We start from the raw sequence: 24,417 nt of genomic DNA on the forward strand, positions 1-24,417 counted from the left end.
CTGGATTTCGGTCCAGCTGTTTCTCTTTGAGCATGTGAGATTCTTGCTTGGCTCACGTCACCCACTAACCCTAATTCCATTCCTCCTTTCCTCCTACCCACGTTCCCCAGCCCTAGATGCCAGACCAAGAAATGCAATAAACGTAAACATTTATTGAACGCTGACGGTAGGAGAGACTTATGTTAAGAAAGCACTTGGTCAGAGACCTCAGTCCCTACCACGCTATCGCAGTGGTACTGTTATCATGCCCATTTTATCATGCCCATTTTACAGATGAGGGAACTGAGGCTGAGGTTAGGAAAATGTCCAAAGTCGGAGTTGCACAATACATGGCAGAGAAGCGGGCACCTGGCCCCAACTCCTATTTTTTAGCATTGCATAGGCCAGAGAATCCTCGAGGGCGTCTACCGACAGTGAGCTCGCAAGCCCGGTGGGACTGGGCAGAAGACTAGCAGAGCGAGGGTCGCGGAAGTCTCCCTGGGCGCTTGATGAATGCCTTCCCAAGGTGGGGAGTGGGTAGGAAGGAAGCCCAGGTGGAAGAAGGCAAATCGTCGTTCTGGCAGGTTGCCACGAGGAGAATCCGGCCGCGACGCAAGCGCTGAGGGTCAGAACTTTCGGCGGCTGAAGCCAGTCCCGCGGAGAAACCACCTCCAGCTCGCCATTTTTCCCAGGCCGTCCACCAGCCCCAGCGCAGGGCGGCAGTTTCTGTGAAGTGTATAGACCAGTCAACCCGCGGCACCGCTTCTCTTGACCAATAGGAAGTGGGATAAAGCTCAAAGGCGGAAACTGTGGCTACATGAGCAGGCATCAGAGCCAATCAACCCTGGGCCTCGTTCCCGACCGCCAACCAGCGGCGAGAACGGGTCTGGGGGCGGGAGGCCGGAGCAGCTGTCAGGCTGAAGTCTGGAGAGCAACGCGCGCCACCGCAGCTGTAGGAAGTGCGTAGCCGGGCCGGGCCCTGGAGATGGTCCCCGGCGCCGCGGGCTGGTGTTGTCTCGTGCTCTGGCTCCCCGCGTGCGTCGTGGCTCACGGTGAGTGACAACGGGCTGGGCTGCGTTGGGGCGGGGCGGGCTGGCCAGCTTGCTCGCGTCTCGGGTCGGGAGCCACGGGTCACCTTGGGGACCCCGGGAGTTCGGGTCTAGGCAGGTCCCAAGAGGGGCGACTGGAGTGGTTTGGGTGCTGATCCGTCTCCAGGGACTTGAGCTGGGCGCTGCCTGAGGCTAGGCTGAATCCTTAACTACCCACGTCGAAGGAAGACTCCCCCTGCTCCCAGCCAGCACCGACCCACACGGCTGAGTGGGAGACCAGGAGGAACAAGGGACAGCTAGAGATACGTAGATGAGCTGTCACATATACAGGAGCACACGCTCCTCCTACACGTGGACTCACACGCACAAGTACATACGTACCCACACAGCCTGTTTGCATCTACAGGAGCACATAAACGTATACACCCATACATACATGAATATATGTATACCCACACTTAATTTACACAGATCAGCAGAATCAAAGGTCAGGCAAAGACGTGTGTGGGAAGGAGGAGTTTAATGATAACCCAAGGTGGCTTCCTTGGAGTGTATCTGTATCTGATGGGAATACTCCCAGGATGAAAGGTTGTATAGCCCAATGCCAAACCAATGGAATTCTACCTGGTGGCTGTGATTTGAGTAGACAAGGGAAGCTAAAGCTACAATTAGTTTTAACCTGGGCACACTGTAATGGCTTGGTGGCTTGTTGATTGATTAATGGGCCTGTGTCAGCAGCTTCCACCCTTTCACATTCCTGAGTTTCTCTGAGCTAAGGAAACCAAGGACTCAAGTTCAGGTAAAACCTTAAAGTTTGCTGCTGAAGAGTAGTTTCCACACCCCAGAAAAATCTGGTTATTCTGGCAATGCTCTTCTTCAAGGCAATGGAGTTGAAGATAGTTGTTCACTCATCAACATTAGAGCACCCACATTTCCTGACCACTATGTTAGGTAATGTGGATACAGCATTAAGTGAAGCGACAAACTTAGGGCCCTTGCCCTAGTGCAGGAGACAGACACTAAAAAATACTGGATACTGTATAACTGAAAGTTATATTCAAAGTGTCAATGGAGAAGAAAATTTTGAGTGGGCATAAAGGGAGGGCAGTCATAGGGCAGAAGTGTACCAGGTAAAGAGGTAGAGGTGGTCTGGGTGAGAGTAGGAAGCCTCCCAGGAGGAGGAAACTGCTTGCAAAAAGGCTCAAAGAAACTGAAAGGAGGCCTGTGTAACTTGAACATAGGAAGGAGATGAGGTTGTAGTAGCAGCCAAGGGCCAGATGGAGCAGGGCTTTGCAGGTAGGTGGTAGGGAAGAGGTTCTTTTTTACTTTAAGTGCCAAAGGAAGTTGTTGAAGGGTACTGAAGCCAGAGGAGTGGTGACATGATCACATTTGCTTTGAGATGTTTTAAGAAGATCCCTGACAGCTGTTTGGGGAAAGTACCTTAGGGGACAAAAATGGAAACAGACTAGTTAGGAAGCTGGGTCAGGACAAAAAATAACAGTAGTTGGACTATGGGGGTGGCAGTGGAACCAGAGTCAGCTTTTCATTTTTAGTGAGAGTTATTTTGTACCCAGGCTACCATTATCTCCACCTTGACTACAGAGGAAAGGATTAACCATCTGAGATAACACTAGAGCTCTCAATCTTCCTGGCTCACCTGGATAGCTGCAGCTATGTTTCTGGGTTACTAACTCTGTCTGCATCAACTCCATCCTCCCCAGGGCAGAGAGCTCCTCCACCTGGCTGAAGCTGGGCCCCGGGTCCCAGACTATAGCAGCTCAGTTGAAAACACAGCATCCATGATCTGAACCTTAACCAACTTGTTCCCTGAAGTCTTCTCACCTGAACTCTTTGTCTTTCAGGCTTACGCATCCATGATTATTTGTACTTCCAAGTACTGAGTCCTGGGGACATTAGATACATCTTCACAGCCACACCTGCCAAGGACTTTGGTGGTATCTTTGTAAGTTCAGGGAGGCCCCCCGTCTCTGATTCTGTCTCCACCTTCCCCCAGCTAAGCTGAGGTGATCATCTTATTCCTTAAACCTGAGTGTTGGGGCAGGGAAGGAAGAGAATCCGGCGCTGCCCTCCAGGGGCTGCAGTGCAGGAACGAAGGGCTTCCAGCTACTCCCCTGGGTATAATACAGACCTGGGCACCATGGAAGGACAAGCTATCTGCTTTAGGGACACAAAATAGTGAAAAACCAAGGGTTCTGCTAGCTCTACCTCTGCACTGTGTGACTTAAGGCAAGTTACTTCCCCTCTCTGGGTCCATATCAACTCCCGTACCTATCTCATGAAAAGGCAGGATGGAGGACTAGATAAGCCTTCGTGAGAATTAAGTAAAAATGCTCAAGTGCCCAGCACACAGAAAGCACTCCACATTTCCTTCTCACTTTGTGAGGAGCTGACAGGATGGGATTGTCAGCCCTATCCTAAAGCCAGTGTCTCCTCACTCTGACCTGCCTAAATGTCTTTCAGCACACAAGGTATGAGCAGATTCACCTTGTCCCTGCAGAACCTTCAGAGGCCTGCGGGGAACTCAGCAACGGTTTCTTCATCCAGGACCAGATCGCTCTGGTGGAGAGGGGGTAAGGAGCAGCAGGCACAGCAACAAGGGGAGGGAGACACAGATAGACTCAGGTCAGTGTTGGTGCTTTGAAATAACTGAGTAATTCACCTTTTTAAAGGTCTTTAAGAACTGTCTTAAGATTATCCATGCCTTTGGCCATTTACTTATGAGCCCTTGTAAGTTCTCCATGATGCTTCTTTCATTCTCCCAGGGTGATAGTCTAGTACAGGGGTAGTGAGGAACCTACCTTTTCATTGGTCTCATCACCTCTTCCAGGGGCTGCTCCTTCCTCTCCAAGACCCGAGTGGTACAGGAGCATGGCGGGCGGGCAGTGATCATCTCGGACAATGCAGTTGACAATGACAGCTTCTACGTGGAGATGATCCAGGACAGTACCCAGCGCACAGCTGACATCCCTGCTCTCTTCCTGCTCGGCCGAGACGGGTGAGGGCTCCTTGTCTCTGTTATCAGCACCAGGCTGGGTGCCATTAACTTGGGGAGGTCAAGGGCAATCACCAATCTCTTCCCACAAGCCTTGTCTTGGGGGGTGCCCCAGTTGGAGGGCCAAAGAAGTCCTCAGGCTCTGGAACTCCCAGGATGGGGACAATGGGGTGTGATAGGGTGCTGGGAAAGTGACTGTTGCCACCTCTCTTCATGCCCTCCCAGCTACATGATCCGCCGCTCCCTGGAACAGCATGGGCTGCCATGGGCCATCATTTCCATCCCAGTCAATGTCACCAGCATCCCCACCTTTGAGCTGCTGCAACCGCCTTGGACCTTCTGGTAGAAGAGTTTGGTCCCACATTCCAGCCATAAGCAACTCTGGGCTGGGAGGGGGAATCCAGGAATTCTGCTGTTTAGGTTTAAGGATAGCATTTGGGGACAGGTAGAAGAAAAAGGCCTGGGCCTTGGTTTTGCTAAAGAAAACCACACCACTGGCCTTCCCTTCCTCAGGGCCCCCAAACGTGTCTCATGCTAGGGGGAACAGGCAATAGCCAGTCCCCAGGGCTTCTTGGTTAGAATCTGGAACAAAAGGGGCTAAAGGTGGTCATCTGTGATCTGTCACACCCCATCTGGCTCCAGCCTTCCTCACCCACGGTCTCCTCAGTGTCCTTCACAGCACTTGGTGAAGTGGTCTAAGGAGCTGGTGTTTGAGGACTTAATAAACCCTCACGGACTTTTTAGCAATAAAGCCTCTCATCAGGGTTGCAACTGTGTCCTAGAAAATAAGCATATGGGGGTGGGTAGGGCCTTCAAACTCACATGTCTGTCTAATACCCTTGTTCTGAGGGGAAGATATTGAAGTTCAGAGTAGATAAATGACTTGCCCAAGGCCCTTTTGGGCCAGTGCTCAGACTGTTAATCTTGGATTCCAACACAGCCTCCTGCTCAAGCACTCAGGGACCTATAATTTACCTGAGGAGAAGACTCACCTTAGAGCCTGGTACTGGGGATCCACACACCTGTGGAGGATCCTTGCTCTTGGGCTTCAGAAGCATTTGCACAGCAGTGTAGAGACCAGAGATGAACCCAGATTGGGAAGCAGAGCCCCCATCTGCCATCACCTTGTCTAACCTACGTGCCTCTGCACCACCTACATGACTGCCATGTCTCAGGGCAGCCTGTCAAGCCATCCTCCACAAAGCATTCCTGTCACCACTCATGTTTTATTGAGAACAGTGGGCAGGTGGGGTTAGAAGGGGTCCTGGCTGTTGTGAAGAAGTAAGAACTCAATAGGCCAGACTGGCTCATATATAGGAAAGGGCCCGTGGGGTGGGCACTTCTCCTGGGAATCCCTCAGCAGTGGGATACGGCAGGCCCCTCAGGGAAGATAGGCAGAAAAAAATTGCAAGTGATGGGTTATAATTCCCATAGCATCCAGCCCAAGAGTGATGCGTGGTGCTCATCTGGGGGCACACAGTCAGGGCTAATCTCCCAATATCTAGCTCAGCCCCTCTAGGTTTCCGGAAGACTTTAATGTTCCTCTGTGGACACCCTAAAGATGAAGACTGAAGCCAGGAAAGCCCCTCGCCAACCAAAGTTAAACTGGTCCCAGGTAAGACTCTAGAGCATCCTAAATTAAGGATGTACAGACCTGCTTGGCCATGCTGCTAGAACCCTCAATGGAAGAGGGAGTGAGGAAGGGGTGACAATCCCCACATGCCCTTTCTGAGGGAAGCAGAGGCCTCTTGCTTGGGTTAGCTGTTGTGCCAGACCTGAAAGGCAAGGCGCATGGTACAGAGTCTGGAGTCTGGGAAGGGGCTCATCTCCACTCCCCAGATGTCCAAATGCTGGGAGTGCAGTGGTGGGCAGAGGGAGGTCATCCTCCTGGCTGGGTGCTCCCCAGCACACAGCCTTAGGGAAGGTGCTCCGGAGGCCCAGCTCCTCCTTCCTGCCTCTCCCAGCTGTGCTGGTGGTCAGGCAGCTGCCTTCTCAGCTACAATGGTGGGAGGTGGGGAAGAAGGCTCATTCCCTCTCCCTCCTGTGAAATTAGGCTGTTCTCAGATGGCCACTTTGTTACCCCCTCCACAGCAAGTTGAGAGGGGTGAAGCCTCAGGTGGATGGGAAGGGTGGCCACAGGGCCAAGGGGAGGAAACACTGCTTGGCCCTGACCTTGTTCCAGCTGCTCATACCCTGGAGTGGAATACCTCGGGGGGAGGCCGGTTCTGAGAGGCTCAGTGACGGCTCAGAGCCTGAGCCACTTAGCAGCAGTGTCCAGGGCTTGGAGTCCAGCCTCTGTCCTAACACCCTGGCAGAATCAGAGCTAGCATAATGGGGGGAAAGCAAGCAACAGGATTGGGGAGTTCCTTCCAAGCCTCTTCTCTGGAGGAAGGATCTCTTCCTGGCAGGGCCTGGGGTAAGTCCCCTTCCAGCAGGGTGACATCACACATCAGTCATCTCATCACCCAGCTCTGCATCTTCTGGCTCTCCTTCCTCCTCCTCTTCATCCTCCTCCTCCTCTGATGTCACATTGGGTTCATCAGCCTCTGCCAGGCATTTGGGGCAGGAACAGACAAACAGATAGTTCTCCCTGCAGGGATTGGGAGGATGGTGGTGAGGGTGAAAAGTCAGCCAGCCACCGGATGGAGGATCCAAGCCCAGTTCCCACCACATCCCCTGCTGGCACCTGAGGATCTTGTGGCGGCTATGACGGCTGCGCTCCCGCTGACAGCAGTCTAAGTAGCTGATACAGATCTCCTGGAGGGCAGAAAATAGGTGGGGTCTGAGCCTGCCTCTCTATCAGGTGGGATAAGAGGCTCCTCAGCTCTATCCTATCTCCAACCGCTGCCCCATGCTCAGAAGCCAGGCCCACACTGCCTTTAAGGGAAGGGGTGGCTGCCCTGATCCAGTCCTTGGAAAGGCCTAGAGGCAGGCAGATCAACAGGCTCTAACAACCTGTGTCTGAGACGGAGAGGACTGCGATTCGCCTCAGGCCATGGTAAAGGCAGTCAACAGCCAAGGTCTGTGGCTGGAGTCAGAGGTTATCTTGGTGCAATGCTACTTGCCTGGAAGAAGATTCACCCAGGCGTGGTACGCTAGCATGCAGGCGCCCCAAACCCACACTAGTACCCCAGAGCCCCTGCCACAAAGAGCCATTTCTTGCTTTCTTAGAAGCTGCAGATTTGGTGATAAAAAGGTGCTGGGTACACAACTGTCTCTCAAACATTGCTCCGAGGCTTTCTGGAGTTGTTTTTTTGAAAAAAGTGGGGTGGAGTTAGGGCAAAAAGACTCATGCCCTGGGGCATGTCCAGATTCAACCCAACAACCGGAACTTGGGGCTCTAGACACTGCTGCTCCCAATCCCTGGAGAGAACTTGCAAGGCTCACTGCCCACCCTCTCTGCCCTCCACAGCTCCTAGGCCCCTCACCTCTCCTGGCTTAATATCCTCCAAGGCGGTGACATGCAAAAGGAAGTTGTTTTCTGGGAAGGAGGTCTCTGCATTGGGGACACAGCTGTGGTTGCCTGGGTCATGAGAGGCAGGTAGTAAGGGTTGTTGACTAATAAAAATAACAGCCTCAGTTCTGCAGAGCACTGGGTCCCATCCTTCCTTGTTCTGATTCCTGCTAGGACTGCACAGGTCCTGGAAAGTGTTTCCCAACTCCCTGTCCAGTGCTCTTTCCTGAAGACGATGGAGCATAGGCACAAATGCACTCCCATATCATTCCCCTCTGCCACCTGCCATGACCACCCTGCTGTCCTCCTCACTGGCCAGCTGGATTCTGTTGTGTTATCAGTGTCTGGGAAAGAGAGGGAGGGCTGTGAAGGGATGCCTGTGCCAGACCACAGAACTCAGTCCTGTCTGCTACTGGTAACAGACAGTGTGGTAACAGCTGACCCAGGCCCCCTGAAAATGTAGTTTGGGAGGGCAGAGTAGTCCCAGAGCCTGGGAGGAGGGGTTGGCAGGGAGGAAACCAGAGGGCAGGAGGCTGAGATCCAGAAAAGACAAGTCTGAGTTGTCTCTGCCCCTCCCAACCTGGTGCTGATAAGACTCACCTTTTAGCCTAAGAATCCTCCTCCCAGGATCCTGACAGCCTCCCAGACCCTCACAACGCTCCCCACCAAATCTCACAGGGCAGTGGTGGTGCAGGGCCCATGCTTCCCTTAGCAAGAATAAGAGCTCTGTGCCCTGCCTCAGCACAGGGCCTGGCCCACTGGAAGGTTTTATACATAAACTTATATTAAGGCACAAGCAATCCAATGAATGAGTGAATGAAAAAATGATGAAACAGCAAGGCCCAAGAGAATGTCCAAGGAAGCTCAGACTTAACCCCACTGCCAGACCAACTCCACTAGCCTAAGAAGGGTTCCATCAAGAAAGATGAACTGTGGCTGTGAGGCCACCCCTCCTCAATGTCAGGACTCACAGCAGCTCTGAAGCACAAAGAGGCCAGATCCTTCACAGTTAAGAAACTCGCCAGTTGCTGTAAGACAGTAATATGCAGGTTTTATTCTAGAATTATCCATTTTACAGGTGGGAAAAGGAAACTAGACTTGTAAGGATGGGCACTGGCTCCACCATCTTGCCACCCAATCACTACCATTTTATTCCATCTGCTTCTCTGAGGCACGGCCTTGCTTGTCTGTAAACATTATCACCTTTTTGGCCAGCACTCTCCCACCCTCAACATCGAGCCTCTGCATGGATCTCAGGGCCAATGCCTCTGCATGGATCTCAGGGTACACATCTGTGTACCCTGTGGACAGATTTGAAGCTTCCCACAGGCACACAAGGAGTACCTTCCCCAACCATAAACTCAAGAGGTCCCTGGGGGAAGACTGTGTGTCCGCCATCTCACTGAGGGGCATTTCCAAGGTTGGGTGAGGCCAAGGCTCCATCTCACCAACCTGCCTCGATGTCCTTGTATAGCTGGTCAATGAAGGCATCTAGCTGCTCGCGGTCCTGAGGCTTCAGCTCCAGAGCGTCACAGGCATGGACCCACTGGCTCAGTGAGCTGGGGGTCCCAGGCAGCCATGGTTGGAAGAGGGGTAGGCCCAGCTCACAGGGCTCTCCACCTCCAGGCAAGTTAAGCCCATTTCTTTCTCCAGGATTGGGGCCCCATTTTCCCCAAGAAACCAAAGCTCCCAAGATCAATCTCACCTCACCTGTCTCTCTTTCTGATCCTCATCACTGAGTCTAGTCCAGCACTCTAGCCACAGAGCCACACACCCTACCCCACCCTAATCTTGAAAGGAGTTGTAGCTACCTTCCTCAGCCAGTCTCCCACCCAAGCCCTATGGGACAAGTCCGAGAGCTCCAGAATATTCTCTCCTAACCTGGTCCCGATTCCTTGGCCATTGGTCCCAACAAGAGCAAAGAGAGACCGGAATCCATCTGGAGTGAACCACTGTGGGAGAGAAAAAGAGATGAACCCTCAGGTTACGGCCATTTGTTTTTCTCCTCACAACTGTTCAGGAAGTCTTGCATGAGTCGGTTCCATCCCAGTTCCAGAAGACCAAGTCGGCCTGGCTTAGCTATCCCAGTAGGAGATGCCGACCCAGCTGTTCCTGGAGAGCTGCAGTGACTGGGAGGCTGTTGGTCCTACCTCCCCCCACTCACCTGGCTGAGTGCTTCCTCATAAAGGGCCTCTGTGAAGAGTGTCCGTAGAAGTTCCAGCTGGCCCTGGATTAGGGGAAGCAGGGAGAGACTTGCATCCCTGAAGATTAGCACCCAGGCAGGGCCCGGAAGACCAGGTGAGGAATGGGAAAAGGGCCAGCTCTGCAGCATGAGCTTTCCCTGGGGGCAAAGCCAGGCCACAAAGTCCTCATTTCCAAAAAGCCATGGCAGTCCCCTGGCCTGTTCCAACCCAGGGTAACAAACCCCAAATGCCTCCCTATTTTACAATACTTGTTCCAGTAGGGCCAAGGCACCTGCCTTAGAATGCCTATCCTTACCACCGCCCTCCAGGCTTCCTAACCTCGCCTCCAGACCAGCTTGATTCTCCCCCTCCTTTCCTCAGAATTCAATGTAGGAACCCACCCCAGGTGCCCTTTCACACACTTGCCTCCACCTTCAGGCAGCTCCTGCATGGAAGTCTGCTGTCCTCAGTGAGAATGTGTAACTTGATTGGCAGTGGGCACTCACTACCTTGGCAGCTACAATTCTCCCGTTTCACACCACTCCCTGACCCTGTGGACCCAGCCCTCCTTTTTCAGGTGTACCTGATCTGCCCACTGCTCTCCTATCACAGGGTTCTGCCTTCCCCCATCAAAGCACTCAACCCCTCCTTCCTCTGTCACATCATGCCACTTTCTGACTTTAGGTCCATGTTAGGTCATGAACTTAAACAGTGGCAGGAATTTAAGTCCTCTGAATAGATTTTTGGCCCCAGACTCTAACCCCTTCCTTTGGCTGGGAAAGAATCAGATGTGGAGCTCCCCACAGAAAGTCACAGAATATTCCAGGCTACTGGGGCTGGGAGATCATGAGAGAAGACTAACCTTGAATTTGTCCCCAAGGAGTTTGTGGACAATTTCATCCTCCTCATTGGCTGTTTTATTACAGAACTGGGAGAAGAGCCTGATCCAACGATCCTTATCCTTAGCCTGCAGTGAACAGATGTACTTCAGGGTCATGTTCACACATGCCTGTGCATGCACATGCCTCCTTTCTGCCACCCTTACCCAAGAGGTAGCCTATGATCCTAAAGCCCCTGCCATCAGGGAAACACCATTACATGTGAGTGACTAGGAGACCCTTCCTGCCTCTGTCTAGGGACTTCCTCCCCATCCCACCCACACACCATCATCTCTTCAAATGAGGACAAGCCAGCCAATTCAGTAACACTTGGTAAAATAAGAGATTGAAGCTGAAAGGCAACAATATTAAAAGAAGCAGTTAGAGTGGCTTCTCTTGCTTTATGTAAGAGATACAATCCTGAAAAGTGGTGCTTATAAATCAAATGCATGAATTGCTGCTGCACAAGTCCTCTCATAGGTCAAAGACTACAGGCAATGTGAACCCCACTTCCCCTGCCAGATTTATGGTTAGCTACTCCTAAGGTTTACATAGCAGGCAGCTCTCATTTGGGGAGCTCAGGAGGAAATCTGCATCCAAGCCAGGGTCTTGAGGTGAGGCGAAGAATGAGGCCAAGGGTTGAATGAGGCCAGAATAAGCTTCCCTGGGAGGGTCAGGTGGGCTCACCTGCTTCACTGTGGCCACCATCCGGGCCATCAACATGATGCTTGCAGTCTCAGGGGGATAGTGAACACTCCTGCAGAGAAAGAAAAAGATTTGGCCTAGAAATTCCCTTTCCAGTAGCTGAATTTCTGAGAAGCCCAGTCCGACTGCTAGAGAATCCTTCATACTGATACCATTTATAACCAAAGAGAGAAAGTAAACGATGTGGACTTGGGCAGGACTTTACCCACCGTGGGCTCAACGGGGCTCCTTCTACGAGTGTGTAAAATGCTAAGGTGGGGGTGGGACTGGCAGCTCAGATTTAAGTCAGGAGGGGGCTGGGCAATGTGACCTCTGGTTAACCTTATGAATGAAAGAAAAACCTAAGGGATAGTAACTTAAGAAAGATGGCTGCCTCTGCCAAACCCAAGCAGGCAGGCAGAGAGGGAAGGAAAAAGGAACAAGAGATGAAATGCTACCTACCTCCATGCCTCCTGCAGCTTATTGAGAGGGTGCAGGGGGTCATCCTGGGAGGGACCTGGGCACAGGACCTGATGGTATTGCTCAGCAGCTGCCAGCCGGCATTCGGCACTGCAATACATCACCTGTTGGAGTCGGTGGAGGTCAGCACCCTAGTATCTGCCTATGAGTAAGGCACACATGTCCCCTGTGATCACCTCCTCTAACTGCACTCCTTCTACACACTGCCCAAGGAATAGTTCAGTGGTACCATGCGATGAGAAAGCCTACGGTGCTCTGGGGACATGGGAGAAAGCTTATAAAACCATTGGAAGGAAAGATAGTTTTTCAGGAAGAGAGGAAAGAGCCCCTGCCAGGCCGCCAAGGCAAGCTCCCATCAAGCCTTTTTTCTAGACAGTGGGACTGGAACAGTAACTCAGCCTTTTCAATGTCTTGCCCTACATCATGGTTCTCAAGGGCCATGACCAGGTCTGTCCTCACTCTGGTCTCCCTCAGCTCAGTCCTCCCCCACCAGCCCCCTTCTAAATGCACACAGTCCCCAGGGATGCTTACCTGGCAGTGGGGACAGTTCTGATGGAGGTCCTTGCGCACAGTGCACAATTCCGGGTGAGGCAGAACCTGGCCTGGTTTCCCGGTCAGCCTCTGGGCATTCTCCTCTGCCTTCTCCAGGGCCCGAAGGCAGTGGTCACAGGCTGAGGGAGAGAGCCAAACATGGCAATATAAGTGTCTTGAGAGCAGAGGCCATGTCTGTCCTTTCCTTGGCAGTATCCCCAGAGCTAAAATAGTGCCTGGCACATAGTAGGTGTTCAATAAACGTTTGAGAAGTGAGTGAATGATGGCTATGTTAAAGAATGGAAGAATGAATTTTGCAGCCATTACAAGATGTACTGGTCCTCTTCCCTCTCCGGAGTACCCATCCCTCTTGTCGGACTCTGCTTCTCAATGGAACTTAGTTTGAGGGGCTTCCCTTCACTCCCCTTCCCCAGATTGGACTTCCCCACAATCTGCAGCCAACTGACCCTCTGTTCAGTTTGTCTTCTTTAGCCTAAGAAGAGTGTGAAAAAAGCATGTGGTTGGCAAAGCTAAGGGCTTCCTACTTGCTTCTGACCTCTAATTCAGCCTTTCTGACCAAGGGACATGAGGCCTCTTCTTGGTGGAGGGCTGCACTTTGGCATAGCCTTTCAGCATGACTTCCAGTCCCTTAAACTCTGGCCAGACCGAGTTCCACCTGAGTGACATCCTCCCCAGGGAGCACTTGGGAAGAGCCTCTTGACTGCAGACTCACAGCCCCAAATTGCCAGAGACTAGACAGAGGTATGGCTCTCTGGCACAGTTCTCCAAGGGAAGATAGCCTTTCCTCCCAACACCCGGAGTCCCAGAGACACCAGCCAGTAGGGATGTGTGTTGTAGCTCTCTTCCTTGCACAAAGGCAGCTGGGCCCAGCAGCCAGAAGTGAGCAAAATGTGCTCACCTCGATAGCGATAAAGTGCATTCCAGAGAAACTGTGCAGCCACCAGGGGCTGTTCTACGAAGACGGTCTCTCCTTTCCGGATTAGCTGTGTGGCGAACAGCCCTTTTCCCTAAAAGGGCAGAGAAGAAACAGGGTGGTCTTAAGAAGAAAAAGGAGACGTAGCTCTATGGGTCCCTGAAGGGCCTCCCAGCCTCACCCCCACAAGCCTCCTTCTCAGCAGAGGCCTTTGCCTCAGGAGGGTTCATGGTCAGTGTCCTCCATAACTGCCTCCTCTGGAAATGTGGCTCTGACCTACTTTCAGCTGCACCTTTTTCAGCCTGTTCAGAGCAGAGGGCCTGGGATGGGGAGGGGGCCACCACATCAGCCATCCCACTGTACTCAGGGGAGGAGAAATCTTAGAAAGGATAGAGCAGGACCCAGGCTCACAACAGGCTGCAGGTCCTGCACCAGGAGCTGGTAACAACAGGGAAGCTTTCTCTGAGTTACCTATGTGCCCCTTCAGGATCTTGGCAGTGACGCTGCTCAGGATTGCAGAGAAATCCAACACCACAAGAGAGGGAGGCCAAGTTTGCGGGAGAATATGCCCTATTTCCCTGGTCAGCTCGGTAGTCACTGTACCTAGTACTCAACACATTCTGAGTTGTCACATGAAAGGAATGACTAAACCTAGCACCTCAAAGTTGTAAACCTTTGAGCCAATAGCTTCACTTCTTTGCATCTGTTTCTGATATGAAAATATTATGGTAATACCTACCAGGTAGTTTCCAGGATGCAAGGATATAGCACGGATCAATGTACCTCATGGGCACTAGCTCCTTACTATTCAAAGTCAGGTGATGGACTGGCAGCATGGGCATCACCTGGGAGACTATTAGAAATGCAAACTCTTAGGCCCCACCCCAGACCTGCTGAATCAGAATCTGCATTTTAACAAGATGTCCAGAGGAACATTAAAGTTTGAGAAACACTGGTCTAAAGCACTGTATACATCATGTAAGGCATGGAGGATGAGAAAACAATTGTTGAATTTCCATCTGTCAAATGTGCAAAGGGCTCAGGAGACAGCTTCAAACCTATGGAGTTACTGACCCTGCCAGGCACTTACATCCACTGTCTGCATAAAGGAGTCATGCCTCTGCCAACACTGAACTGTCACAAAAAGGGAAGGAAAAAAAAAAGATTGCCCCAGCAGTAAAATGTCTTGTCATGTGGCCTCCCAGGTAGCTCTCTGGTTCTTCTAGCATCAATGCTCTGGCTAGACAGGGGCATCTCCCAAAGTCAGAGCAGCAGATGTGTAGACCAGGACAGGCCCTAAGCAACCCATGAGCCACAAAGCTCAATCCTCTGGGAGCTCTAACAGCAGAGAGGAACAGCTGGAACAAAACCACGGGGTGACGCCATGGATGCACCCAAGGTGTCTTCCTGAAAGCCCCACCTTCATGCCTCATAGCCCCTGAAACCCAATCTAGCAAAATGAAAACCTGGCCTTCCTCTATGGGATAAAAAGATATCAACATGCACCCTCATTCTCTCTAAATCTGAAATCCCAGTATTGAGTAAATATACATTTCTTTTTCCCTCTTTTTGAAGTACCCAACTGCAGAAACAGTAGCTGTTCTAATAGCCAAAACAAAGGCCGTTCTCTATGAAAACACTCATCCCCAAAACTTATGACAGTATTTCAAGAAAAACAGCTCTAATTCACGTTTCAAGAAGCTTGGGGAGAACTGAACCTGAATGGAAGAGCACAAACTATGCAAAGGTATTTCTGACTTGAAAAATGTTTTTGAAACAGACTATACAAAACATTAAGACTATGTAGGAAATTTAAACATCTTTATTAAATGGATCGTTTTCCAGAAAAATACAAATGACCAAAACTGAATCTAACAGGAATAAAGTCTAGACAGACTAATCTCTGCTGATACCTGCCTGATCTGCAACAGTAATGCATGCTGGCTGGTATCCACCATCTTTGGTCAGGTTTCTCTTCTGATTGGTCATGTCCCTGGTATAATAGTTGGTACCCCACACAAGGCCCCTACTGTTTTTGGGCTAGTTTTCTCAAACCAAAAAAATTATTCTTATGCTATTTAAACTATCCAGTAACAGAGAAAAAAATGGAAAGCTGCTCTATTTTACCAAAAATAAGCATAAGCTAGCACAAAGAAAAAAATATCAGAAATCAATTTCACTTGATGAATACAGATGCAAAAGGCTCGGAATCTTGTCACCACGCCTGGATGAGTATGTGATTTTCTCCAGCAGCAGATCAGTTGTAGGTATGGAAGGGGCAGCCAGCTCATTCTTCCAGAGCTGAGGTTTTGATAGAAGGCTGGGACGGGATAACTGGGCAAGGAGAGTGGCTGAGGTAATGAAATGAGAGGCAGGAAGTGAAAAAAGTAAGGGGCTGAGAGAGAGAGGGCTAAGAGAAGGTAAAGGTGAGTATCCCTGCAGGCTAGGGGTGATGAAACTGAGACACCATCAAACTGTGGGTTAATCAAGAACACTAGTGGCCCTGGGACAGAGATGGAGATGTGAGCAGCTGAGGAGGCCACAAATGTAGGGGAGCTGATTTACCACAGGAAGTGAGCAATGCTCCAGATGCCTCTGAAATGGAAAAAGGGTAATGGAAAGTGGGATGGGAACCTAGATCAATACGAAGATGCTGAGAAGAGGACACACATGAGTATGACATCCTGGGTAAGGACTAACAGCCACTACACAGGTAAGTCATTCAACCTCACCAGTAAACAAAGAAATGTAAATGAAAACAAAGGGACACCATTTTGCACAGATCAACTGGCAAAGACAACTAGGAAAGAAAATAGTGCTGGAAAGAACAAAAAGATGTGTGCACACAAATTAAGCTCCAAGACCTTTGACCTCAGGAACGAAAAAAAGATACAACATAAAAGAGTTAAAAAACAAGTAGTTGGTGGAGTGAGCTGTGGTACTCCCATGACTATTACTCAGCTCTCAAAAACTAATATGTAGACATAGGTTACTGACGTTGAAGGATTTGCTGCATCCAAAAGCAGTTTCTAAAAACGTAATTTTTAGTATACACATATTCAGACAAGTATAGGATTAGGAGTGATTTTCACCTTCTCTTTCCCTACACGCATTTGCAATTTTTTTCTACAATGAACTTTAAAAACACAAAAACGACAAAATCATGTCACTCCCGTTTAAACTCTTCAAATGCTCCCGCGGGCGTCGGGTTCTGGTCCAAATTCCTAAGCACTCCAAGGCTCTTCATGAAATGTACTAGCCTCTCTCCTCACTCAACCCCCCAAATCTCACTCAGAGAGTTCCCTGAAGACCCACGTTTTTTTTGTACCTCAGTTCTCTCTGCTCAGAGATTCCCCTCCACCGTCCCCGGGGCCCAGAAGCAATGTCCCCCTGCCCGGCCCAAAAGGCCCGGCGCCCTCAAGGCCCTCCTGGAGCGACAGTAGCTGGGCCGCTGGCTGGCACGCCGGGCTCGCGGGGAGGGGGCGCTCACGGAGACTTCGGAGGCCCCGGTCCACCGCGTGACCGCCCCGGAATTCTGCGCGCGGGGACAGGGAACCGCCAGGCCGCGAGCAGAGTCCGGGCGGCGGGATCCGAGCAGCAGAGGAGCCTGTAGGCTCCATGCCTGGGGTCCTGTGGGGCTGTTTCCAAGGCCGGACGCGGTGGGGGCTCCCGGCGGGTCCGCCCAGGCCTCACCTTAGCACTGCTCACGTAACGGACTTCCACGGCGACCCGGGCCGGGCCCGCCACGCCCACGCAAAAGGCGTACACGTCGCAGACGGAGGCCGCCATCTTGGGCGCGCCTCCGCCTTCTGACCCTTGACCTCGCCTCGACCCGGGAGGCCCACCCCTTCCCGACGTACGTGTACAAGCCTGGGAGGGTTTGCGCGCTGGAGAGACCGAGATTGGTTCCCTTTTACCTGCGGGGTTAGGTCGGTTGGTCGCTAGGCGTGCCTTTGTGTTTTCACGTCTGTGTAGTTTTGTGTCTGCGTGGCCGATATGTTAACCTCTGTATCAGAGGCTGTGTATGTGTAGAGTTTTGATGTGTTACCTGTCCGAGTTCATGTTTGTGTCGTTTCTGCCCACCCAGTGGGCCGTCTTGCGTCAAGCACTTTTGGACCGAGCCGAGCGGTGGGACAGTAGTAGCGGGCCGACTACCTACCATCCTTTTTGACCCTCAACCTGAGAGGAAAGACGAGCTTCTCTTTCCAATTAGCCTACAGAGCCCTGCGCATGATTTCTCTTTTCCGTGGGCTCTCTGGCAGCGGGGCAGACGGCCCTACAAAAGCTCAAGCTGGACTTCGCCTCTCTCAGATCTTAAGGGGCTTAGAGACCTTGCAGCCTGGGAGTGGTGGAGGGGGAGTCTATAGTGGACCTCAGGTATGAAGACCCCTGAAATTGTGTGCAGTAGTGAGTGCATACACACATTTTCCTGACAGCAGGAGAGAGACCTGCTTTCTTAATTCAGAACCCCCAAAAGCTGCAAACCACTGATGTATAGCATCTGTTCCCACAGCCAATCTGACCACCATGCCTTGTTTCTTTGTCCCCTAATTGATTTTTTGAAAAGAGATCTGTGTCTGCTTCTGCTGTTGTCTCATTATAATGACATTTGGGGATTGGGTAGAGCCCCATAACTGCTGAATAGGTAACTGTTGATTAAAAATAATAATAATAAAGTAAGCCATCTGAAGAGGTAGATAGATGTATCTGGGTTCTTCTGACTGAGTTGACTTTGGAGCCAGCATGAGGAAGGATTTCTCTGAAGACAGGAATAGAGAAGGGTTCTTGAAGTTGGACCCTGGCCTCCTTCAAGCCTGTGGCCTGGTGTCAGGGAGAGTGGTCCGCTGCCTTAGGGACAGGTGGTTTTCCAAGGCCACCTCTGCTCCCAGCCTTTCCTTTCTCCCTCAGAAAACTCTGTATAGAGCAGTAGGGGCCGTGCCTTCTTTTACCACCAGGTGGCAGGGCAGTCCTTCCTGGCTCACCTGAGCACCCGGAGCCACGCTAGATTGTAAATCAATATTCTCAATAGAGGCCTGCCCAGGAAGGCCAAGCACTAGAGAAATCATCTCTAGAAATGCTGGTGGCAGGCTTCACAAGGGTAGGCTATCTATTAGGCTTAAGGGAAACTGCACATATCCCTAAGAAGTAAAAGGAACCATGAGACAGTTACGAACTGACTCATGAAAATACAGAAGAATTTCTGACAAAATGCCTGCCTTGGCAAAGGCAGAGTCAAATTTCTCTGTTCTATATAGAGATGGAGAAGGGGTCAAGGTGGATAGCTAGAGGGAAAAAGACGGTGGTCAAGGTAGCATGTCTGCTCCAAGGAGGCAGCTGTGCCTCAGCAACTTGTGAAAGTGGTTAACAGTTCAGACAAAGCAAAACTTTGGAAAACTCTGTGAGGGAAAGTGGGCTAAACAGTTTACCTTTCCCTTCTCTTTGCTTTAAATTCCACCATCTCTGGCAGGGAAGGGTCTTCTAGGCCCAGACACTGATTCAACGAGGCCCTTTACAGCCAGGCCAGGGAAAGATTAATCCTTAGAGAAGCCAGGGCTGGTGCAAGCACAATGCCCCCAGGTAAAGGGGGCCTATGAGCCTTAACAGTTACCAAACATTTAGCACTGGGCCTGGCATAATGTAAGTGCTTTACAGACATCATCTCAGCCCTGGGAGGTTTAAGTTACCAACACACCTATTATATAGATGAAGAAAAAAGGCTCAGAAGTTCAGTAACTTGGCCAAGCACATAGCTGATGGCCAAAATCTGTGCCGCTGACCATTCTTATTCCAATTTTCCAGGGCCAATATAGATAAAGGAGGCCACTGATTGATAGTACAGATTCCCCTAGTGCCCTTTGACCCTAATGAGACTCTTCATCAAAATATGGGCCAGGAGAGTCCACTGGGTGTCGCAGAAAAAACAGCCCAGAGAGCCTGGGTTGAACCTCTGTCCCAGTCCTCAGCTGTCCACTCCCGAATCAGCATCTTCTCTCTGGATGCTGGTATCAGAGCTGCTGGAGGGCTCGTCCAGAGAGGCAGCCATGGCAGACGTGGCTGGCAGTTTCAGCCTTTGCTGCTTCTGATACTTGACCCTGCGGTTTTGGAACCAGACCCTCACCTATAATTGGAGGCAGTGGGCAGAGATCAGAATTTGACCAACAGTTCCTGCTGCTTCCCCTCTTCCCAGTGCCCACTCCTCTCTGCCCAAAACTTATTCTTCCTTCTAAGGGAAATACCCCTTCCAAAACACCCTTCCGTATAATTTCAGTCACCATTCATTCACCCAACAAGTATTGACTGCACTCCTATTATGTACTAGGCACCATCCTAGGTGATCGTGATACAGCTGTGAGCAACAGAGTTCCCTATTCTCATGAAGCTCACAGTCTAATGGAGAGAGACAAATAACAAACATGGAAATTAACAAATTCATCAACATGAATGGGGATATGAACAGGGGCTTGAGTCTCTCTGAGGAACCAGCACTTAAGCTGAAGCTCAGATGAGAAGCCAGCCTAATGGGGTCAGAGAAAAGCAGGCCTGGGCAGGGGACAACCTATAGGAAGGCTCTAAGATAGAAATAAGCTTGGAGTGTTTGAGGACCAGAAAGGAGGAGAATGTGGCTGAAATATCTGAAAGTGAGAAGGGGAAGCAAAGGAAGGGAAAGTGGGAGAGGCCAGCGGGGGCCAGATCATCCAGGAAAATAAAATGAAGACCATAGGTAAGGAATGTGAACTTTGAGACTTTCAAGTGGGATGTGACATCCTATTTGCATCTCAAGTGAATTGCACATCTGGCTGCTGTGTAAAGAATGGATGAAAGCAGATGCCAGGAGATAGCAGGGAAGCTATTGAAATTATCCAGTGAGAGCTGGGGCTGGTATGGAGTGGGGCAATGGAGAGAAATGAAGTGATTCCAGCTGTTGTTTGGAGGTAGAGGTGACATGGCTTGCTGATGTGGGAAAGAAGGCAGAATCTAGGATGACTTGGTATTCTGAGCAACTGGGTGGATGGTGGGGTCATAAATGGAGAAAGGAAGGAAAGAAAGGCAAGAACTGAAGTTTAGACTTGTTAAGTTTGAAATGCCTACCTACAAGACATCCCAGTGGAGACCTCAAGAGGGTAGTTAAGATGTGCAAGTCAGAAGAGAGAGGTGGGCTCAGATACAACTTTGGGAGTTGTTGGCTTATAGGTGGTATTTTAAACCATGGGAAGAAATGAGATCAGCAGGGGAGAAAAATTTGGGGTCATAAAGAGAAGGTCGCAAGCTATATACTTTATAAGGGTGACAGAGAAGAAGTAATCAGAGAGCTGGGAGGAAAACTAAGAGAGTGTGGTGTCTGGAAGCCAAGGGAAGAGTATGTTTGTATGTTTCAACAGAAGGAGCAGTCAACTCTGCTTACTGGTGGAGTAAGATGAGGAAAGCATCTGCTGACTTTGGCAACACGGAGATTCTTAGAGACTTTGATGAGAAGTTTCCATGGAATGGCAGAAAGAAGAATTCACACTGGAATGAGTTAAGGAGTAGATGGGAAGGGAGTACAGGGAGAGAATGAACATACCAAGTTGTTGAGAAGTTGGTTCATGAAAAGAGCAGAAGAATGGTGCAGTAGCTGGAGGGGGAAATGGTGGTCAAGGGAATGTTAATAATTTAAAAAAATATTTAGTCCCTTGAAAACCTACTTAATTTCACTGTCAGCTCCTTATTAACATGCAAATGGAAAATTCTGGATTAATATCTATGTTAACAATCATGTGCTGTTCCCATAATGTGATTTCAAATGGGACTATTTTTCTCATTCATAAGAAGTGTGCCAATGAGGAGGGCCTGTTTCCCGCAGTGGCCTGGTGCAGAGGGTGAAGGCCTGTGTGTCCCCCAGCCACAACCCAGGGCCTCCTGGAGACTAGTGTCAGCCCACAGGTGTAGCCCCTGCTCCCACCTGGTTCTCTGTCAGGTTGAGCTGTGCTGCCAGCTGGGCTCTCTTTTTCCCCACTAGATTGTGCTGTTGTGCAAACGCTTTCTCCAACTCTTCTAGCTGCTCCAAATTAAACATAGTTCGAACCCTCTTTTGGGGTCTCTCAGTATCCTGAAGGTCCTTGGCTGGAGCCCAGTCCAGGGGACCCCAGAGGCCTGAGTGGTGATCCAGCTCCACACCTAAGAGAAACCAACAGGAGGGGAGGTTAGTCAGCACCCACCTTCCCACCTGCCTTGGAGGAGAGTGGAGACAGGCGCAGCTCCACTGCCCTGCCGTGCCCTTGGCCAAATAACACAGCAAGAAGGCTGACTGGGAAGAGACTATGCAGAAATAATAGAAAACAAACATGAGAAAGAAGGGACAATTCTGTGAGGATCCACTGCCTGCACTTTTCTCCAGCAGAGTCACTTAACCTCTGAGCCTAAGAGGAATTGCCAAACCTCCATCTCTCCTTGCTCTCTGCTTCTTTCCTTGCTACTTCAGGAACCCCATGAAAGTAGGAAACCCATGAAAGTCCCCCAGAGAAGGGACCTCCAAGGGTTTGCCCTCTTTGTTCATTCAACAAATACTTATTGAATGTTTACTATGCATCAGGCATGGTTCCAGGACAAAACAGTAATCCCTGTAAAACATTAAGAAAGGTAAATAAGTAAAATACTGAGTATGTGAGTAAGTGATGTGCACTAGTGAGAAGAATAGAGAAAGAGGATGAGAGTATGTGTGGGGGACAGTTTGTATCCTTAGGAAGGGAAGCCACCATATTGAGGTAACACTTGAACAGGGCCACTCTGTACATCTTGTGCCCTGCACACAGGTACTCAGCTGAGAAGGTAAGTGGAGTCTGAAATTTTGCCCACTTTCCAAAGGCCAATTCTTGCCCACATCAAGGTGTTGTGTCTCATGAAGGAAGGGGTGCCCTTTTCTAATGCGAAAAAAAAAAGTGCCATTCATCCCCTTGAGGTGTGGACCAGTGGAGATGGAGGTTTGTCTACCAGGGGACAGTACCTGAGTCAGAACTTGAAAGGAATGAGGAAGTGACCCACTGGGCTGTCTTGGAGGGCACTATTATACGTGGAGGAATGGCAAGTGCAGTGCTAAGACTCCTTAGTTCCCACTAGCTTTGGGGAGGGGTGGCAGACAAAATGCCCCAGTGAAGGGAGAGAGGCCAGGACCCTGGCTGCCCAACCAATGGGCCCACCAGGCTTACCAGAAGCATAAGCTTAATAGCAAACAATGAGAAAAATCAATGGGGCCTGATTGTATACAACAATGAGACACTCCATAGCGTAAAGAAGCTCTGTGTGGGTTGATAATGAAAAATCTCCAAGATATGGGCAAGTGAAAAGAGTAAGGTGCAGTGCAGTGTGTCTAGTGGGAGTGATGGAGTGTGAGGAGAAACGTAAATGTATATGTGCATGTGCGTATATACATATGTACACACACGCACATGTACATATGTGGGTATTTAGATACTAAAGATGCATAAAATACCTCTGAAAGAATAAAAAATGTTGTCATTGGCTACTTGTGGGGTGGGAGTAAGCAGGCAACTCCGGGACTGGACTGTTAAAGGAAACTATTTTCCATGTATCTTAGTAAACAGTTTGAACTGTGTGAATGTAATACATATGCAAAAACTAACCTGAAAATGAGACAATAATATTAAGTAGCAAACTACAATTCAGACCTCAGTTGTGTAGGGAGGTGAGAAAAAGGTGGCTTCAAGTGATGGGAGTGGCTCCTGGATGAGTGTCACCAATATGGATGGAATTGGGAGCCTAGGGTTTCTCTCCAATGGGGAGAGGGTGGGGGAATGCCCAGCTGAAAGGGTCTGTGGAAACGCAGGCTGGAGGGAGTAGGAACCAGGTTACACTGTATTACAACGATGTTGGTGTGGGTTGATAAAGCTTGCACTAACTTTGCTTCTGTTTCCCTCGTAGGGAGTGGGGAAACATGAACCAGACTGCCAACTCGCAAAAGCCTGTATAAGTGGATGTTAATGCAGGAGGAGAAAGTTACCTCCACAGTACATCAACAGTACAATTCTCTTTGGGATTTAAGTGCCTGTGCCCCAGAGCCTGAAGGCATCCTTCTAAGAAGGCTTAAGCAAGCAGGCTGGGAGACTTTAAATGTGGAGCCTAAGCTCTCACAGACGTGAATAGGGGCGGTATTGGGGTCTAGGCATTCGCCAGCTCCTATCCAAGGGGGTGTGGGAGGCAAGCAAGAGACTCTATAAACCCCTCATCGGGGGACATGCAGGCCGAGAGCAGGGCTCCTCCTGAGCAGTCCCAGAGCTGGCCTTGTCAGTCTTCCGAGCCCCTGGCCCACCGGCATTCCTGCCCGGAACCTGCCCTCACACACATCTCTCCCAGCCTCATACTGGGGTGTGACATACTGTCGCAGCTGGGCTCTCTGCCTCAATTTCAATGGCAAGGTCAAGGGTCATAGTTGGCCCCCCCCCCCCACTCAAACCACAAGTGGTTCTCAAACTCAGGGACTTCTCCAGACTGAGCACAGCCGCCCCGCCCATTTCCCGGGTCGCGGGCGCGAGGGCACCTCGTACCTGGGACGCCGAAGCGCTGGAGGCCGCAGAAGTGGGCCACGCGGAGCCCAGACACAGGAGGGCTCAGGTAGGCTGGCAGCCACGTCGCCGGGAGTGCCCAGGGCAGCACCGGGGCCGGAAACCGGGAGGGAGCGGTCCAGAGGCCCGGGGCGGCGCTGACGGAGACGGGCCCCGGGGAGGCGGTGGGCGCGCGGCGGGCGGGCCTGGCTAGGATAGCCTCGACGGAGAACGAGGACTCGAGGCGTCTGGGAGCGCGGGGTGTGCCGGGGTCGGCGGAGCGGCGCGGGGACGCGGGCGCCGGAGAGCGTCCTGAGCTTGGGGGCTGGACCGAAGCGCTCGAGAGAGCGGGCGGCCGGCGGCCTCGCGGCCCCGTGCTGGGCATGGAGCGGCCCTTGCCCGGACGGGCGTGGAGAGGGGAGTCGGGGCCTCTGGAGCTGTGGTGGGGAGCGCAAAAGGCGAATGAAACAGCCCACTGGAGGGAGGGAGACTTTGTTGGCCCGCACCGGCCCCAGCTGTCGGCGAGGGCTCTTAAATTTGGCGGGGCGGGGCGGGGCGAGACAAGGGCCGGCCTTTTCCTCCTGCGGCCCGGGCGGGGCCTCCCGCGCGGCCGAGCCCCAGCCCTGCAAAGCCGGGGAGCACCGCGACGGCTAAGGCCGCGCCCAGCCCGGGACTAGGCAAGGTGGGCACAGCGCCA

The 24,417-nt window shown here is 51.1% G+C and overlaps 3 protein-coding genes and 1 long non-coding RNA gene across 5 annotated transcripts; 2 read left to right on the plus strand and 2 right to left on the minus strand.

Annotated features, from left to right (window-relative positions):
- The first annotated feature begins 633 nt into the window (after positions 1-633).
- PRADC1 (protease associated domain containing 1) lies at positions 634-4,808 on the plus strand. The gene is made up of 5 exons (XM_017646077.3): positions 634-1,031; positions 2,891-2,991; positions 3,510-3,619; positions 3,877-4,044; positions 4,267-4,808. The coding sequence occupies exons 1-5, from the start codon at positions 965-967 to the stop codon at positions 4,385-4,387; spliced, it is 567 nt and encodes a 188-aa protein (XP_017501566.1). The 5' UTR covers positions 634-964; the 3' UTR covers positions 4,388-4,808.
- Positions 4,809-5,247: 439 nt separating this feature from the next.
- Positions 5,248-17,030, minus strand: SMYD5 (SMYD family member 5). Of its 2 annotated transcripts, XM_017646076.3 has the most exons (13): positions 16,879-17,030; positions 13,171-13,279; positions 12,252-12,391; positions 11,703-11,824; positions 11,244-11,313; positions 10,541-10,645; positions 9,660-9,722; positions 9,377-9,447; positions 8,948-9,054; positions 8,467-8,523; positions 7,470-7,564; positions 6,728-6,798; positions 5,248-6,631 (listed from the first exon to the last, which is right to left on the minus strand). In XM_017646076.3, the coding sequence occupies exons 1-13, from the start codon at positions 16,972-16,974 to the stop codon at positions 6,484-6,486; spliced, it is 1,254 nt and encodes a 417-aa protein (XP_017501565.1). In that variant the 5' UTR covers positions 16,975-17,030; the 3' UTR covers positions 5,248-6,483. The 2 variants fall into 2 exon arrangements, with proteins under 2 accessions (XP_017501565.1, XP_036883155.1); XM_037027260.2 differs by lacking the exon at positions 9,660-9,722.
- On the plus strand, positions 5,527-7,623 carry LOC118974119 (uncharacterized). Its single transcript, XR_005063717.2, has 2 exons — positions 5,527-5,656; positions 7,454-7,623. It is a non-coding gene; the product is annotated as an uncharacterized lncRNA (long non-coding RNA).
- A 1,932-nt stretch (positions 17,031-18,962) lies between the features above and the next one.
- On the minus strand, positions 18,963-24,156 carry NOTO (notochord homeobox). Its single transcript, XM_037027150.2, has 3 exons — positions 23,724-24,156; positions 21,125-21,339; positions 18,963-19,303 (listed from the first exon to the last, which is right to left on the minus strand). The coding sequence occupies exons 1-3, from the start codon at positions 24,103-24,105 to the stop codon at positions 19,145-19,147; spliced, it is 756 nt and encodes a 251-aa protein (XP_036883045.2). The 5' UTR covers positions 24,106-24,156; the 3' UTR covers positions 18,963-19,144.
- Between the last annotated feature and the right edge of the window lie 261 nt (positions 24,157-24,417).

Source organism: Manis javanica, chromosome 1 (genome assembly GCF_040802235.1).
Source record: "Manis javanica isolate MJ-LG chromosome 1, MJ_LKY, whole genome shotgun sequence".
Taxonomy (NCBI): Eukaryota; Metazoa; Chordata; class Mammalia; order Pholidota; family Manidae; genus Manis; species Manis javanica.